We start from the raw sequence: 18,216 nt of genomic DNA on the forward strand, positions 1-18,216 counted from the left end.
GGGAATCTCCCTAGGCTTAGGGAGGGGAGGTGTGGGTGAGGACTCACCCCTTGGGACCTGCTATCTCCCAAGAAATGTCTTCACCGATCTCCCTGCCCACCATCTCTGATCCCTTTAAATGTCTTGGAAAGCACCAGGTCAGAGAGTCAAGTTCTAGAGCCAGCCTTGGCATCAATCCCACCAGCTGGGCAGCTTTTAGCCACTTATTAATCCTCTCTGTTCCTCAGTTTCTTCATCTGTACAATGGGAACAAGAGTATCTCTCCAGCAACTTCATGGAGGAAAGATCATTCATGACACATGTAACATGCTGGAACAGTTCCAGGATGTAGCACGGGGGTTAGTGTTTGTATAATCCCTTCTGGTCCGCTGGGGCCCAGCACCATGGAGCAGGTTCTCAGGACTCACCTTGCTCTGCAATCCTGATGCCCATCTGGCTGGTGCCTCTGCTGGAGCTGAGGTAGGAGCAGCCCCGTGTCAGCATCCTGTTCCCACCTGCAGGAGTCAGTGAGAGCACCCCATCTTACAGGTGGAGAGAGGTGAGACTCGCTCCAGGCTACACACCCAGTGAGCAGGAAGTGAGACCTTGAGCTGGAGCTGGTTTCAGGCTTCTGTCCTCCTGTGGCCTCACACCACCCCCACCCCCGGGGCGGTCACAGGGCTTCCGTGAGAGGCTGTGATATGAACAAAGGGACCCAGAGGGCAGCACACAGGACTCAGGTGGCTTTAGCAACATGAGCTGAGACCAGGGGAGTGAGTAGGGTTGTTGGCTGAGCTGTGAAGGGGCAGCTTGGCCATCAGAGCACAGAGGAAACAGGCACCCTGGGGGGGTGGGGATGGTGTGGGCTGGTGGGTGCAAGTCCTACTGGAAAAGTAGGCTACAGCTAAGAGCTTTTGCTGATCAGGCAAGTCTTTCCTTTTGAATGATTTCCCCACCTCTAAAAATAAAAGTGATCTCCAAAGCAGACCGGGGGCAGGAGGGATGGCCATACTCTGCCAGCAGCCCTTTCGTCTCAGTCAGCTGCTGCTGCGTAACAGACACAGCTCTGTGGCTTCAAACTGTAAGCCTGCACTTTCGCCCCTGAGTCTATGGGTCAGCTGGGTGTCTCCTCGAATATTGGTGGTGCTCATTCTCTTTTGTGGGCTTCCCTGGTAGCTCACTGGTAAAGAATCTGCCTGCCAATGCAGGAGACATGGGTTAGATCCCTGGGTTGGGAGGATCCCCTGGAGGAGGGCATGGCACCCCACTCCAGTATTCTTGCCTGGAGACTTCCACAGAAAGAGGAGCCGGTGGGCCACAGTCCATGGATTTGCAGAGTCGGACACAACTGAGCACACACAAGCATGCATTCTCATGTGGACTGTAGCTGCAAGTCAGGAGGTGTCTCTGCTGTCCCTGCTGGGCTTGCTGCCGTGTTCGGTGATGGACCAGCTGTGGGCTGGCCTAGGATGGATGGCTTCAGCTGCACCAGCTCGTCCATGTGGTCTCTCGCCATCATCCAGCACGATAGCCTGGGTTGTTTCCGAGGTGTAGCAGAGGCTCCAGAGAGAGCAGAAACCAAAACTGCTTGAGGGCCAGGCTTGGACCAGCACCCCCTACCTTCCTCTGCATTCTGTTGGCCAAAGCAAGTCACAGGCCAGAGTCCAGGATGGAGGAACGGTCCCCACCTCTGATAGGAGGAGCCCAGAAATCACATTGTAGAGGATGTGAATAGAGGAAGCCGCTGAGGGGGCGTTGACATCATTAGTCTGCCACCCTTCTGTTCTTCAAGACACCACTCCTGTGTGACTACTGTTCCACGAGGCGTTCCTGCATCCTACCCCTCGCCATCCTGAAGTCGTCACTTCCCCTGGCCACCTCTTCACCTCCCACACATCTCCCTGGATCTGGAGCAGCCCTTGAGAACCCGCTGGGCTTCTCTCTGGGTCCTAATCCCCAGGGTTCAGCCTGGCCCCTCCTTCCATGCAAACCCATACGAAGATGCTGGGTAAGCTGTGCTCATGGAGTCCCATCCTTGACTGACGCCGGACACACGGAGCCTCCTTCCTCTCACCAAACACTCTCATCAATAGCGGACAGAACCTGTTTCCTCTCCCACCTGTCTCCCCCTGCAGCAGCCCTGATAACTCCGACAATACTAATTAAATGCAGCAATCCCATCAGAAAGATCAAGCTGGGCTTACCAAGGGCCCCCTCTCTGCCGTGAGCTCTGACGCTGATGGATCATTAATAGTGTCGACAGCACTTACCCTGATGGATGGTGAGGGACGAACGGGGGAGGAGTTCCCCTGAGGAGCAGCTTAATCTCCTCCTCCCGTTTGCAGCCCTCGGCCAGGGTTTCCAGGGAGCTTTCCGGTCCACAGAGCGGTGTGAATTTCACAGAAACCCTAGAAGAACTGTGACCAGGCGAGGATGACAGCTCTTGTTTTATGGAGGAGACAGTCAGGTCTCAGAGAGGGCGTGATTTGGGTGAGGCTTCCCAGGTGGCACTAGCGGTAAGGAACCCGCCTGCCAATGCAGGAGATGTAAGAGATGCAGGTTCCATCCCTGGGTCCGGGAGATCCCCTGGAGGAGGAAATGACAGCCCACTCCAGTACTCTTGCCTGGGAAATCCCATGGACAGAGGAGCCTGGTGGGTAGTCCATAGGGTTGCAAAGAGTCGGACACGACTGAAGTGACTTAGCACACACGCATGGTGTGTACTGAGGCTGGGACTAGAATACCTTCCTCTTGATGAAAAGGTCACAGCGATTATCTTTGAGCTCCAAGGGCTGATCTTCCCCCACATGGTGCCAGGAGAAACCGAAGCCCAGGGCAGGGCCTGGGTGCTCCAGGCCGTTGCCGACACAGCCTCCTGCTTCCTCTTTGTTCTCTCTGCATGTTGGTTGGAGCTTCTGTGACACACTCGGGGGCTTGAAACAACAGGCTTCTTTCCTCACAATTCGGGAGGCTGCAAGACTGAAGTCAGGGTACCCGTAGGGTCGTGCTTGCTCTGAAGGCTCCAGGGAAGAATCTGGCGCAGGCCTCTTCCAGCTCCTAGTGGGGCCAGAATTCCTCAGCTAGTAGAGGCCATACTGCAGCCCCTGCCTGTGTTGTCACATAGCCTTCCCCCGGTCTGTGTGTGTCTCTACATGGCCTTCTTCTCACGACACCTGTCAGTGGTGTAGGGCCCACATCATCCAGTAGGACCTTATCTTAACTGAGTCATGTGCAAAGACTCTATTTTCAAATAAGTTCACAGTTCCCTGGTGGCTCAGACGATAAAATATCTGCCTGCAATATGGGAGACCTGGGTTCCATCCCTGAGTTGGGAAGATCCCCTAGAGAAAGGAATGGCAACCCACTCCAGTATTCTTGCCTGGGAAATCCCAAGGACAGAGGAGCCCAGTGGGCTACAGTCCATGGGGTCACAAAGAGTTGGACATGACTGAGTGAATAACACTTTCACAGGTACCAGGGGTTAGGACATCTACATATGTTTGGGGGACCCAATTCAACCCACAGCACGGTCTTTGACTGCCCATCTCTGGCTCTGGCTCTCCGTATGGACCTGGTTACTTGGGACACCACCCATGACATCTCTCTGAGCCCATTCTGGACCACAGGGTGGCTTTCTGGCTCCCAGACCAGGTGTCTGGGCTTGCACCTATAGGGCTGCGTTCCACCTAGTCCCAGAGGATTGACTGATGGCTCTTTGTCCAGCGGTCCAAGCTGCCCCTTTCCCTTCTCCTTTGCCATCTGGGGGACTCCCAGAGCTGCAGCAGAAGGAAGAGGGGACCGCACAAGTAGAAGGGCACCATGGGTTTTCATGTGGCTGTCATCACTCACAGCAGGGAGGCTTGGAGCACCTGCCAGTCATGGGTGGGCTTGGCAGACCTCTCCCAGAGGCTGAGTTGGCACCTTGAGCCTGAGGCATCAGCTGTTGGCACCTGGGCCCTACAGTGTGGGGACAGGTTCCTGCCAGGGGAATACACGGCAAAAGCTCTGCACCATATGGGACTTCAGGCAAGTGTGTCGCCTCTCGATCAAGTTTTCTTATCTCTAAAGAGAGAGTGGTAATAGGTCAGTGGGCTTATCCTGAGATTAAATCATTGGTCCATGGAGAGCTCTCACCAAAGTGTCTTTATTTTCGCTTTATCCTTGAAAAGTATTTCCATGGATACAGAAGCCTGGATTTATAGGTTTTCATATTTTCCTAAAAGCCTCTGGACTCCATTATTTCTGATGAGAAGTCAGCTGATGGGAAGTTATCTGATTCTTGGTGCCTCTGAATATAATATGTGATTTTTGTTCTTGTTTCTAACAAAATTTCATCTTTGTTTTGGTTTACAGCAGTTTGAAGGTTAGTTGTGATTTATTGGTATTTATCCTATGTGGAGTTAGCTGAGCTTCCTATATTTGTAAATGAAAGACATTCAACATATTGAGGCATTTTTCAGTCACTATTTCAAGTCGTCTACTCTATTCTCTCCTCTCCTTCTGGAACTCCAAATATATGTACAAAGACTTATTGATGTTGTCCCACAGATTCCTGAGACTCTATGTTTTTTTCCTTTTTAATTTATTTTCTCTCTGTTCTTCAGATTGGGTGATTTCTATCAATATATCTCCGAGTTCACTACCTTCTGTCATCTCAAATTTCCTGTTAGGCAATTCAGGGATTTTCCTATACGGCATTTTCAGTTATCGATTATTTGTTTAGTTCCTTTTAAAATAGTTTGTATTTCTCTGTTGAAATTATCTTTCTTTTCATGCAGTGAGAGCAAATTTTCCTTTATATCCTTGGACATAGTTATAATAACTATTTCATTTGCTAATTCTGATACCCAGGGAACTTCAGGGTCTGTTTCCTTGGTTGTCTTTACATTCAGTTTGGGTGATATTTTCCTATTTCTTTGTATTTCTTCATATAACTTAGGAGAATATCCTCGGTGTTGAGAGTGATGATACTATAGAGATACTCGATGTTTGGTATGTCCCTCCAAAGAGCATTTTTGTTTTGTTTTGCATTTGCAAACAGTTAATTTGGTTGAGGACTTTCTGGGTGGCTCAGATGGTAAAGAATCTGCCCATAATGCAGGAGACCCAGATTGGATCCCTGGGTTAGGAAGATCCCTTGGAGAAGGAAATGGCTACCCACTCCAGTATTCTTGCCTGGAGAATTCCATGGACAAAGGAGCCTGGTGTGAGCTACAGTCCTTAGAACTGCAAAGAGTTGGACACGACTGATTGACGAACATGCGCGCGCATGCACACACACACACACACACACACACACACACACACAACTTGGTTGAACTCAACTCGAAACTCGGTCCCAGCACAAATCGCAGTTCACTTCTTTTAGACTTAATATCTCTGCATGCAGTCTGTTGTATGTGTGCAGTTTGCAACCAGCTAAACACTGGAGCAGAGTTTATGTGTTGCATTTGGGGACTCCTCTGTAGACCTGTTTTCCAGGATTAAGTACCTCATTTTCCAGCTACTAGGTTTTCCCCAGATTCTGTCTTATTGAGTCAATGAGTATGACTTTCTATCTGAGTTTCAGTAGCCAAAGACCACAAAAATAAGAAACTCACCCAGTGCTGCCTCTTACTCCAATTGCTATCTCCTCTGCAGGGTCTGCCATCCAGGGAGGGGCACACAGTGGTCCTGAGACCATGGATGTAGGAGGGACCACTATACAGGGGAACAGGAGGGCTCTGCAGGAAGCCTTCCTGGGGGAGGTGGTATCGAGGCTGGAGATGTGTCAAACATTCCAAGATGAAAGGATGGACTTTCTGATTACAAGGTTTTACTGATGTAAAAGAGGGGGAGAACCTCCTCCTCTCAGGGGAGGCAACTTTTCCAAAGGCAAACTCTAGAAGACACTTAACTGTAACAATGAGTAGATGTTAAACACCCACCAGCCCCTTCCTGGGCCTGAGGAGGCACTGCCCTGGCCTGAGGTCTGTAGCTGTTCTGTAAATATTTGCAGAAGGGGACTGGAGGGCATGTCCCACTGTCAGGACTCCCAGGTCTGCACAGTGAGGTTGACTCTCACCTTTATCAGCAGATTTCTGAACTAGCCACTGTGATTTCTGTGGAGGCCAGAAGCAAAGATAAGAGAGAGCTTTGACTTTCTGTCCAGTAAAGTTTGGTCATTCATCATTCCTTGGGGTTACAGTCCTTTGTTGTTCAGTGGCTAAGTCATGTGAGACTCTTTGTGACCCCGTGGACCATAGCACATCAGGCTTCTCTGTCCTCCACTGTCTCCCAAAGTTTGCTCAAATTCATGTCCATTGAATCAGTGATGCTGTCTAACCATCTAATCCTCTGTCACCCCCTTCTCCTTTTGCTTTCAATCTTTCCCAGCATCAGGATCTTTTCCAATGAGGCAACTCTTCAAATCAGGTGGCCAAAGTATTGGCACTTCAGCTTCAGCATCAGGCCTTCCAATGAATACTCAAGGTTGATTTCCTTTAGGATTGACTGGCTTGATTTCCTTGCAGTCCAAGGGACTCTCAAGAGTCTTCTCCAGCAACACAGTTTGAAAGCATCAATTCTTTGGTGCTCAGCATTCCTCATGGACCAACTCTCACATCCACACATGACTACTGGAAAAACCATAGCTTTGACTATATGAACCTTTGATGGCAAAGTGATGTCTCTGCTTTTTCCTACGCTGTCTAGGTTTGTCTTTATCATAGCTTTCCTTCCAAGGAGCAAACATCTTTGAACTTCCTGGCTGCAGTGACTGTCTGCAGTGATTTTGGAGCCCAAGAAAATAAAATCTGTCACTGCTTCCACTTTTCCCCCTTTTATTTGCCATGGAATGATGGGACCAGATGCCAGGATCTTGGTTTTCTAATGTTGAGTTTCAAGCCAGCTCTTTTACTCTTTTCTTTCACCTTCATCAAGAGGTTCTTCATAGTTCTTCCTCCTTTCCAAAGGCTCTCATCTCCACCGTCCCTCCTGAGTTTCTAATCCTGGGCAGACTCTGCTATAGCCATGCTACAGATGACAAAACTGAGTCTCCGAGAAGTGATGTAGCCCACCCAAGCCACATAGCCCATGTATTGAAGCCAGGACTCCAACCCAGGACTTCTGACTGGTCCATGAACAGCTCAGGGGGTTGTCACTGTCAATGGGCCCCCATCCATCTCCTCGGCTGCCAACAGAAATAATAGTCATATCTCCCTCAGGGGCTGGCGTGAGGTTCAAAGGAGGCAGCGGATATAAAACTGACATATAAATTGTAAATTTCCTGCAGACGTTAGTGTCTGTTACTGTGGTAACTGCCCAGCATTTATATGACCACATTTGCTCTGGATACCAGTGGTTACACTGGCATTTTAGTTTAATAGCATTGTTATTTTTCCATCATAAAAATAATATATATTATGCATGTGTCCTAGCTCATTAAATTGCATACATTAAACAATATGCATTTTGTGTATATCAATTACAATCTCAGTAAATCTCTTAAAAATATACTTTCATTTCAGAAAATCTAGAAAACATAGAAATGTAGAAAGAAGAAGAAAAAAATTTTTCTTTCAGCACCCTAAAGCAGCCTCTGTTTAACGTGGCAGCTCAGCTGGTAAAGAATCCACCTGCAATGTGGGAGACCTGGGCTTGATCCCTAGGTTGGGAAGATCCCCTGGAGAAGGGAATGGCTACCCACTCCAGTATTCTGGCCTGGAGAATTCCATGGACTGTATAGTCCATGGGATCGTAGAGTCAGACACAACTGAGTGACTTTCAAAAGCTATTAAAAATATATTCATTCATTACAGAAAATTTAGAAAACATGGAAACACAGAAAGAAGAGGGAAAAAAAATCCTTGCAGCTACCCTAAAGCAGCCTCTGTTTAGGGTGGTAGAAAATTCTCTTCCAGCTTGTTTGCCCTCTGTTTGCTATCTAACATGGCTGTGATCACTGGGCTATATAATTAAAAACATTTTATACACAGTTCTATATCCTGCTCTTTCCCCCTAAGGGGGTGTTGACATGAAATAGTGAGAACCAGCACCACATGTGGGAACCGGGCCTGCTGGGCTGTGGCTCCAGCTGTTGCCTTCCTGTGTCCCTGGGCCAGGCAGGCTGTCCATGCGGGGACAGTCCTGGGCAGCTCGGGCCTGATGCCCTTCCCGGTTCCACATTCAACAAGCATCTCCGTGATCCCCCAAAGCTGGTCTCCTCGCTTTTTATCTCCCTTTAAGTTGCATCACAACCCATTCCAGTATTCATGCCTGGGAAATCCCATGGACAGAGGAGCCTGGCAGGCTGCAGTCCATAGGGTCGCAAAAAGTCAGACACAACTGAAGCGACTTAGCACATGCACGCACGTCTTTAAGTTGAATGACATGTGCTCTTATCCCAATCAGAGAGTACACCCAGCCCAGCATTCTGCCTCTGAACCACCTTCCCTGTGTCCCCACTGTGATGTCCTTTCGCCATCAGAGCTGGCCTTTCCCTGTGGCTCAGAGGCCAGTGTGGGTCAGGCACTTGATTGGAAAAGGAAAAGGTGTGTATGGAATTGGAAATAGGAGTGGGAAAACCACTAGAGGTTAGAGAGCAGGTCTTGAGACAAAAGGTAACTGGTATTTTGAGAATCGGCAAGGAACCCAGAGTTGGGATGGAAGAGCTTGGCTGAGAGTAGTGGAGGATGAGGGGGTTCCTTACCTTGTGCTGAGTTAAAACATGGAGCATTCAACAACAAACACTGGTTATCACACATCTGCCAAGGGTTTGGGACTGTAACATGAAGGAATGATGAATGATCAAAATTTACGCAGGAAGTTAAAGTTCTTTCTTGTCTTTGCTTCTGGCCTCCACAGAAATCACAGTGGCTAGTTCAGAAATGTGCCAGATAAAGGTGAGATTCAACCTCACTGTGCAGACCTGGGAGTCCTGACCACCAGGCCCTCCAGTCCCCCAGGCTTAGTTGGGCTGGGTGAGCAGGACGGCTGTGCTGCAGGCCTGGGCAGGTCCTGCTCCAGGAAGCAGCAGAGACTCAGAACAATTGCTTGTCTGCTGGCATCCCACAGGCCAAAGCCAGTCACAGTGGGTGGTACCCTGTCAAGTGCCAGGATTAGGTACAGGACAGGGTGAAGGTTTGGGCTCCTGATATGGCCTGCCTCTGGGGGCTGCAGGCCACTCAAGGCTTTAGACATTCTGATACTTTTGTCTTCTGTCAGTGGGGAGCCTCTAGAAAGTTCTGAGAAGGCTCCCTCTGGCTGCTCTGTCAGGGCCAACTTGTGTCCGGCTGGGAGAAATAGAGGAGCCCCAATAGGAGACTGTCACGGTCCTCGAGGCAAGAGGCAGGAGAAATGATGGAATATGGGTGTATCTTGAAGGCTGAGCCAATAGGATTGGACATGGAGGGTGAGAGAGAGGAGTCAGGGCGATCCCAAGGCTCAGGCCCAAGCCAGAGGGAGAATGGAACTGCTATCGCTGGAGTAGGAAATGATGCAAGGAGGGGGTTTGAGCAGAAGCACCTCATGATTTTCGAGCCTTAAGGCTGGCCCTCTCCCCAGCTGCTCTAAGGAGAACACAACATGGGCGAGAGGAGGGGAGGAGGGATACCAGCCAAGGGACCGGCCGAGTGCCCACCTGGGGCCACCGCCAGGAGGAGCGGTCAGTTCTGCAGTTTGTTTGAAAGCAGATCCACTGTGCCGAAGCCTGACCAAGGCTTTGGGTGCATGCAGAGTCCAGGCCAAGAATGTGATGATGATGGGAGTCCCATTCCTGGGAACCTCAGTGGGGAGCAGGGAGGGCTACAGTTAGTCTCTGTGGCCCCCAGAGTCGGGCTAGTGAGTTTCAGATTTGCATCCGGGTCACCTGGCTGCACATACAGCGCCCCCTTTCAACTGTTTCTGAAAGGAAGGGGAGGAGGAAGGAAATAAAGTCTCCCATGAACAGGTCTCGGCCCTACAGCCATTGGGGAGGGGGAGGGGGCCCCAGGCAGGGCTCTTACTGCCCAATGGGGGCCCTGGGGGGCGGCAGGGAGCAGTTTCATCCACCTGCACATCACTGGGTCCTAATGAGCCACGCCCTCCTGTCTCTGCCCCCACCCTCCACCCCCACAGCCGATATCATCTCTACCGTCGAGTTCAACCACACTGGGGAGCTGCTGGCCACAGGCGACAAGGGTGGCCGAGTTGTCATCTTCCAGCGGGAACCAGAGGTGCGGCGGGGCCTGGTGGGAGGGAGGGCTACTCAGCCTGGGCTTTAACCCACAGGGTGCCACACGCAGCACTCCACCGGGGTGCCTGGGCTGGAAGGAAAGGGTGTCCTGGCATGCAGGGATGGGACCCGGCAGGTCTCAGGGAGGGAATCCACCTGGTCCGCTCAGAGCACCATATTCTGAGCCCCCTGTGCTGCGTGGTCACTGCGTCCTAGACCCTGGAGAAACAGACTCCTGAGTAAACTGCCCTCTGCCTGTGTGGGCTTCTCTGGTGCCTCAGACAGTAAAGAATTCACCTGCAATGTGGGAGACCTGGGTTCGATCCCTGGGTTGGGAAGATCCCCTGGAGGAGGGCATGGCAACCCACTCTAGTATTCTTGCCTGGAGAAATCGCCATGGACAGAGGAGCCTGGCGGGCTGCAGTCCACGGGATTGCAAAGAGTGAGACATGCCTGAGCGAATAATTACAGCACTGCCTGTGTGAGCTGGAGCTGTCTCACCCAGAGCTGGGTGGAGTGGAGGAGGGACCTTCCACAGCTGTGGGCCGGCCCCCCCGTCTAGGGCTGATGATTTGACTCAGTGCGGGGCCTTGCCCTAGTGAGTTCTGTTGTCTGGAACAGCCTGCCTGGAGGCATGTTTTTGAACCACTGGAAGAACCTGGTGGTTCAGAGGCCGTATTTGTTGAGCACCTACTACGTGCAGACACTACAGATGCTTCTCCCATTTACTCTTCACTGCTCACCTCCAAGGGTGAGGACCGAAACCCCATTTCATAAATGAGAACCTTTGCAGAGTCACCCAGCCAGTAAGCAAAGTCCAGGAGTAGAAAGCAAGACTGGGTGTGGTCTGTCGGTCACACACAGCACCCTGCTTCCCAGAGAGGGTTGGGATTAGATGCTGAAGACAGGATAGTCCAACACCAAGGCAGTGAGGAGAGGGGGAGGGGGAGGGGGAGAGGAGACGCCAGACAAGAAGGAGAAGGGGACCAGGGGGCTGGAGGGAAGGATGAAGAGGTGATGGCAGAGGGGCTGAAGGATCACTGTCCTCCCTCCAGTCCCTCAGCGTTGTCCCCACGCTGTCCCCACGCCGAGGTGCCCTGAAGTCTGCCTTCACCCACGTTCATTCCCATAACCCTCCCTCACCACCACCCTAGAGGTGCCATTCGGTGCTGTTACCATCCTCAGTTTACAGATGGGGAGACTGGAGCTCAGAGGGTTTGCAGCATCTTATCAAGGACGCATAGCCAGAAGGCAGGTAGCAGGGACTTGGTTATGGCTCGAGCACTTTTGATTCATGAGAAGGATCAGAGGCCCCCACTGGGGATTGCGAAGTCATCTTGTTTATGCCAAACTGCAGAAAGAAATTAAACTGGCAGAGGCAGGTTTCTCAGTTTTGAATATTTCTCCTTTAATTTTTTTCTTAATTCTGGTCCCACTGGCCTTTGCCATAGCCAGTGCTGATAGGAGATGAAGTGAATGAGAGGCAAAAATATTGAAGAACGCTGCTGCTGCTGCTAAGTCACGTCAGTCGTGTCCGACTCTGTGCGACCCCATACACGGCAGCCCACCAGGCTCCCCCGTCCCTGGGATCCTCTAGGCAAGAACACTAAAGCGTTCCAAAAGTAAAAGAGGAAAAGAAATATAAATAGATACTCCCAAAAGGCCAGCAGGAAACTTGAAGTTGTGCTTGGTTGAATTTCTTTACTTTGCTCCCAAGTAGTCGTAGTTTCATGTTGTCATATAAGCCTGAATCATCTACCAAGAAGTGGTCCCTAGTGCCTGCGATGGACTCACCAGCTCACTATTTGGTCCTTATTCTAATGAGTTTGGCTGCCTAAACCGGGAGGGGACCCACTCAGGAAAGTTGATGTGTGTGCCTGGGGGAGAGAATACCTTATCCCAGTCTATCCCTATGCCTGACATTGCAGGATGTTCTGCCCTAATGTTGATTCTGCTCCAAAATTCATTCATTCCTCAAGCCAGGCCTGAGTTAGACCCAAGGATGTAAGGACCAGGTCAGACCTCAGCCAGACAGACCTCAGTGGAGTGAGTGACACCACTTTGTGGACACCTGGCCTTGGGGGAGAGGGTCAATTCACCTCTGAGCCTCCACTTGCTCATCTATAAAGTGGGAGGAGTTGTGCCCATCATGGAGGGGCATCAAGGATAGAACAAGAGGAGGCATGAGAAGCACTTAGTGTCCTGTGCATAGTAGGTGCTCAGTAAACGTGGGCTCCCTTGGTTGCCCTTCTTCTTACTTGTTGCCCTTAGCGGGCAACGGGGCTGGGCCAGGGCTGCACAGCAAGGTATTGGACATTTTAAAAACGGAGTTGCCTTGGCCTTGGCCATGGCTGTGCCGGGCCCTGTGCGGGTTTGGCCAGCTCCCACCCACCCTGCCATCCTGGAGCTCAGGGTCTGGTTTCCTTGCAGAGCAAAAATGCGCCACACAGCCAGGGCGAGTATGACGTCTACAGCACTTTCCAGAGCCACGAGCCAGAGTTCGACTATCTCAAGAGTCTGGAGATAGAGGAGAAAATCAACAAGATCAAGTGGCTCCCGCAGCAGAATGCAGCCCATTCCCTGCTGTCCACCAACGGTGAGGCGGCCGGGCCGGTCTGAGTGTGTGCGTGTGCATTTGTGTGCATGTATGTGTATGTGTGTGTGCGTGCATTTGTGTACATGTATGTGTGTGTGTGTGCGCGTGCATTTGTGTACATGTATGTGTGTGTGTGTGCGCGTGTGTATGTATGCCTGCTCTTGTCATCAAATGCCATTTTTCACCTCACTTATATTGTGGTCTGGGCTTGTATGTGTGCATGTGTGTGTGTGCTTGTGTACGCGTGTGTGTATGCATGCCTGCCCTTGACCATCAAGGGTCACTTTTCACCTCACTTTATATTGTGAGCATTTTCCTATGTCTTTAGAACTCCTAAAAAAAATAATATTTTGAGCAGCGGGTAAGTTTCATGCAGTGAATATGGTTGCTCAGCCTCTTCCCGTGGAAGAGGTTGGACATGGGCTTATTTCTGCAGCTGTAAATAGTAGCGCCTTGAACATCTCTGTGAATAATCTGGGGGTGGACGAAGGAGGCCAGGTCAGGATAAAGAATAAACACTTGATACAAAATTACCTCTTTGTTTCCCACCCCCCCCGCCCAGAATCCCAGATCACCCCAGAGCAGGGGGTCTCACTAGATGGTGGGGGTCCTCACTTGGTGCAGGAGGAGCACTGGTGTCCTGGCCACTCGCCATCCACCTCTGGGAGACGGCCCGTGCCCCCGCCAGGCCCCTGAGGAGGCTCCAGGCCAGACCGCTGCTTCACGGCCGTCCACTCGGAGGTGTGGCTCCTGGTGCCATCTTGCCTTGCCCAGTGGTGGACCTGGGGCCAGAGGCGCCCCTTCCCACATTCACATCCCCCTGTTCATCTTCCTTTACCTCACCATGCTCAAAGTTGCCTGGGGTGGGGGTTAAGACAGGCCTGACTCTGTCCCAGCCTGGGGACGTTGCAGAGTGGCCTCACTTCTCTGATCCTGTTTGCTCAGCTGGACTCCCTCTGGGGTTACAATGAGGGTGGAAGGAGGTGTCGCCCACCCAGCACCCCAAGACCAGCCAGTACTGCTCCAGAGTGGGTGAGTCTTGCAGGATGATGTCATCTGCTTCCCCGAAGGAGTCAGACTCCTTGGGGCAGCATTTACAGCCTCCCTGAAACCCATCAATCTCAAGCCACTGGCCCACCTCTGCACTCAAACGCTGGTCCTCTCCGCACCCCCCAGCCCATCCCCTTCTCATCCCTCAGGCCTCTGCTGGGTGTCGCCTCCCACTGAGCCTTCCATGACCTCTCAGCCAAGCCAGGTGTCCCTCTCATGGGCTTTCCCACTCCTGCAGACCCCCCAGGGCTTGCTCTCTGGGGCTCCTGCCATTCTGATTGTCTGTGTCCCCTGAGGGGTGCCTGGCATGGGGTCAAGTTCAGCAAACCCCTGTCTCTGAGCCAGAGGGGCCCTTCCCAGGTGCTGGAACAGAGGTAGTGGGAGGTCCCCCACCCCCGGGACAGGTCACCCGGGGCAGGGGCCCCTAATGTGGTTCACACCCTGGCCCTGCCGCTTCCCCTTCTAAAGTCAATGGCTGTTCTTGATTCGTGGGGTTATTGGGAGAATAAAAGGAAATCAGATCATAACAAGCTTCGACCTGGGCAGGCAACAGAGCTTCCTTCAGGTGCTGCTTTTTTCTTTTACATCATATAACAGTGAGTGGCATTCTCTTCCCGCCTCTTTGGAGGAAAGGTCGGCTCCAGGAATTCCCTCACACCTCCGCCCTGCAAGCGCCTCGCCCCGGGTTCTGAATCCCAGCTTCATCCTTTCCTCCCTAGCCCATCCCTGGGTACCTGTCAAGTGTTTAATTGATACCAGTTTTCTCCCCTTGCTTCTCATCAACATGGCAGTGATGGTTTGGGCTGCCATACTTGTCAGGGTTCTTGGAGAAACAGAACCAACAGGATGAATGTGTGTGTGTGTATGTGTGTGTGTGTTTGTGTATGAATGTAGACAGAGATATGGATATAGATGTAGATACAGATATAGATACATAGTGTTATTTGCTCAGTTGTGCCCAACTCTGCGAGTCCATGAACTGTAGCTGCCAGGCTCCTCGTCCATGGAATTCTCCAGGCAAGAATACTGGAGTGGGTTGCCATTTCCTTCTCCAGGGGATCTTCCCAACGCAGGGATCAAACCTGGGTGTCCTGCATTGCAGGCAGATTCTTTACCGTCTGAGCCACCAGGGAAGCCCATATATATACAAGGAGACGTTTATCTTCAGGAATTGGTGCACACGACTGTGGGGGCGGGCAGGTGCCCAGTCTGCCAGGTGGGCTGGAGACCAGGGTAGAGCTGATACTGCAGCTCAAATCTGAAGGCCGTCTGCTGGCAGAGCTTCCTCTTCCTCCCAGGACCTTGGTTTGTTTTGTTTTGTTTTCTGCTAAAGCCTTCAGCTGATTGGAGGAGACCCACCCACACTGTGGAGGATAATTTACTCTATGGATTTAAATGTTAACGTCATCTTAAAAATACCTTCAGGGCAACAGCCACACGTTTGACCACATATCTGGGTAGCGTGGCTTAGCCACGTTGATGCCTACTGTGAACCATCACAGCTGGTGAAGTTGATGTTCTTGGCAGGATTCCAGAAAAGTGAGGCTTCGGGAGAGCTGAGTTTCTGGATGGGTGAGGTGCTTCTCAGAAATAGGAAACCACATAGGGCTTCCCTGGTGGCTCAGAGGGTAAAGCGTCTGCCTGCAATGTGGGAGACCCGAGTTTGATCCCTGGGTGGGGAAGATCCCCTGGAGAAGGAAATGGCAGCCCACTCCAGTATTCTTGCCTGGAAAATCCCATGGACTGAGGAGCCTGGTAGGCTACAGACCATTGGGTCGCAAAGAGTCGGACACGACTGAGCGACTTCACTTCACTTCACTTACCCTCTTTGGTCTGCCCATGAAGGGTGAAGAGCAGGAAGCTTCGTTAGGATGGTCTTTGTGGAAATCAGTTGAGAGACTGATAACTGCCCTTGAAAGGGCCATGCCCTTTGACGCAGCAGTATCACCTTTGTGATCAGTTGTGAGGAACTACCCACTCCAGTGTTCTTGCCTGGAGAATCCCAGAGACAGGCGAGCCTGATGGGCTGCCGTCTCTGGGGTCGCACAGAGTCGGACACGACTGAAGTGACTTAGCAGCAGCAGCAGCAGAGCATGGTTACAGATGTTCCCTTAGCAAAGATGGGCACATCAGTTTAGAGAAGGAATTAAATTAGAAAGAACCTACACATACAAGAGGGCTTCCCAGGTGGCTCAGCAGTAAAGAATCCATCTGCTAATGCAGGAGACTCAAGTTTGACCCCTGAGTCAGGAAGATCCCCTGGAGAAGAAAATGACAACCCATTCCAGTGTTCTAGCCAGGACAGTCCCATGGACAGAGAAGCCTGGTGAGCTGCAATCCATGGGGTCGCCAAAGAGTCAAACTGAACTTAGCCACTAAACAAAAACAACGGTATATCCAAGAACAGGATAAGGTTAAGCCACTTGTGGGTAGATGCATCCTTATCTAGTGGGCTCAGCAGGTCCTTCATTTTCCATGCCGGTGCTCATCATGTGTCCTGTTTCACTTTGTTCTGGCTTTAAAGATAAAACTATCAAACTATGGAAGATTACCGAACGTGATAAGAGGCCCGAGGGTTATAACCTGAAAGACGAGGAGGGGAAGCTTAAGGACCTGTCCACGGTGACGTCACTGCAGGTAAGACGTCGCACAGGGTGGATTCCCGCAGCAGGGAGCAGTCTGTGCTTTGTTTATTACACAGCGAGGATCTCAGAACGGGAAGGGCCTTTGAGATCTGAATCACTGTCGGGTTCCTATCCCAAACCTCAGCTGGGCTGCTCACTAGCTGGGTGTCCTTGGTTTCCTCCCCAGCAAAGATCGTCTTCCTTCTAGAAGTCATGTGACGATAGGGGAGGTGATGCGTCTCCAGGAAGTACTCTCAGTTTCACCCGAGGTGGAGAGCACGTCCTCTAACTCCTTATTAACCAGAGAGGGAAACAGAGGCCCAGAGACAGGCAGTGACTCACCCAAAGCCACTCAGCAGAGCAAGGGGCAGAGCCGAGAGAACCCATGAGCAGAGCTTTGTGGGTTCCAAGCCCTTTGCCAAGGGGCAGAGTGGCACCTGGAACCTGCGATATTTGCCGCCTTTACAAAGGATCAGCTGCAAAGATTGCTGTTGACGTGAGAGCAGCCAGGAAGGTCAGGTGGTAGAGCCATGCGAAGGCAAACTCTTGCTCCCAACTCGACTAAAAGCAAAAGGACTCATCTTTCTCAGCGGAGAGGCTGTGAGATATGAAGGAGTTCTGGAGTCGCAGGACCTGGGTTCAAGTCCTGCCTCCACCGCCTCCTGCTGGGGTGACCCTGGGCAGGGCTCTCAGCCTCCACGGGCCTCTGATTCCCCATCTGGAACAAGAACAAACACTTCGTGGAGAGCGTGTGTCTCCCAGGCACTCTGGCTATAAAAACCCATACAGTTCTCAGCAAACTCCTGTAGAGTGGGTACATGATTGTCATCCCCATTTTACAGACGAGCAAACTGAGAGCTGGATCCAAACCTAGGGAAGTCTGGCTCCAGAGTCAGCATCGCAGTCTCCTTCGTGAAAGGGAAGTTAGGTCCCTGCCTCATGGCGGAGTCACAGGCACGGTTATCGGCTTCCTGCGGGAAGTACACGGAGGCCACCTTGTCCCTCCCTGACTTCCAGAACCATGCCAGGACGAGAGTGGGTGCTTTCAGTCACCCATGTGTTTGCTGGAAGTGATCCCAGATGCATTCATTCGATCATACTTATTGAGCACCTGCTGTGTGCCTGGCCATGCAGTGAAGGACCTGAGTTCGGATCTGGTCTAAGTTTGGGGCAGGTCCTGCTCAGGGAGGGGACCTCGGAGCCCCAAGACGGGGTGAGGTTCAGCATCAAGAGGTGACTGCTCTCCTCGGCCTATTTGAGATGTGCTAAGTTTGCATCTCACAGAATGCTTTATCCCTGGGTTCTTACCTTCCCTCTGCGTGTGTGACACTCCGAGAAGCAGTGGTACAGCCTGGCACCAGGTGGTGCTACCCACTGCTGCTCTAGTGGCCACGGGCACTCCCCTGCTCTGTGACTCAGTTTCCTCACCAGCAAACTGGAGATGCTGGCCCATTTTTTCTGCCACGACTTAGCAGCCGCCTGCCCAGTGTATTCATAAATATGAAATGGTAATCAATGTTGTCCCCAGAAGGAGGAATAAATGCTTAAACACGCTGGTCTCTAAATGATTGGAAAATTGCACACATAAATTCTGAGAAAGAGGGGAAGCCAATTAGCTTTGATGCTGAATAACAGAAGTGAGGGTGCCCCCTGCCCCCCTCACCTCCCAACCCCAAGAAAGTTTATGAGGGCTTCATCTGGAGGGAGGATGCAATTATCACCTCTTGATTGGCCTGGCATTTGCGCGAAGCCAGTGGCCCACGGGAATCTTGTTT

The 18,216-nt window shown here is 51.5% G+C and overlaps 1 protein-coding gene across 2 annotated transcripts in view; it reads left to right on the forward strand.

The window, feature by feature from the left end:
• The window catches only part of PPP2R2C (protein phosphatase 2 regulatory subunit Bgamma), a 166,899-nt gene that overhangs the window by 95,721 nt on the left and 52,962 nt on the right, over positions 1-18,216 (forward strand). For both annotated transcript variants that reach the window (XM_024993627.2, XM_024993628.2), the window contains exons 2-4: positions 10,075-10,172; positions 12,602-12,767; positions 16,342-16,454. In XM_024993627.2, the coding sequence (XP_024849395.1) occupies positions 10,075-10,172; positions 12,602-12,767; positions 16,342-16,454 (377 nt within the window). The remainder of the gene's footprint in view (positions 1-10,074; positions 10,173-12,601; positions 12,768-16,341; positions 16,455-18,216) is intronic.

The sequence above is a fragment of the Bos taurus genome, chromosome 6 (assembly GCF_002263795.3).
Source record: "Bos taurus isolate L1 Dominette 01449 registration number 42190680 breed Hereford chromosome 6, ARS-UCD2.0, whole genome shotgun sequence".
Lineage (NCBI taxonomy): Eukaryota > Metazoa > Chordata > Mammalia > Artiodactyla > Bovidae > Bos > Bos taurus.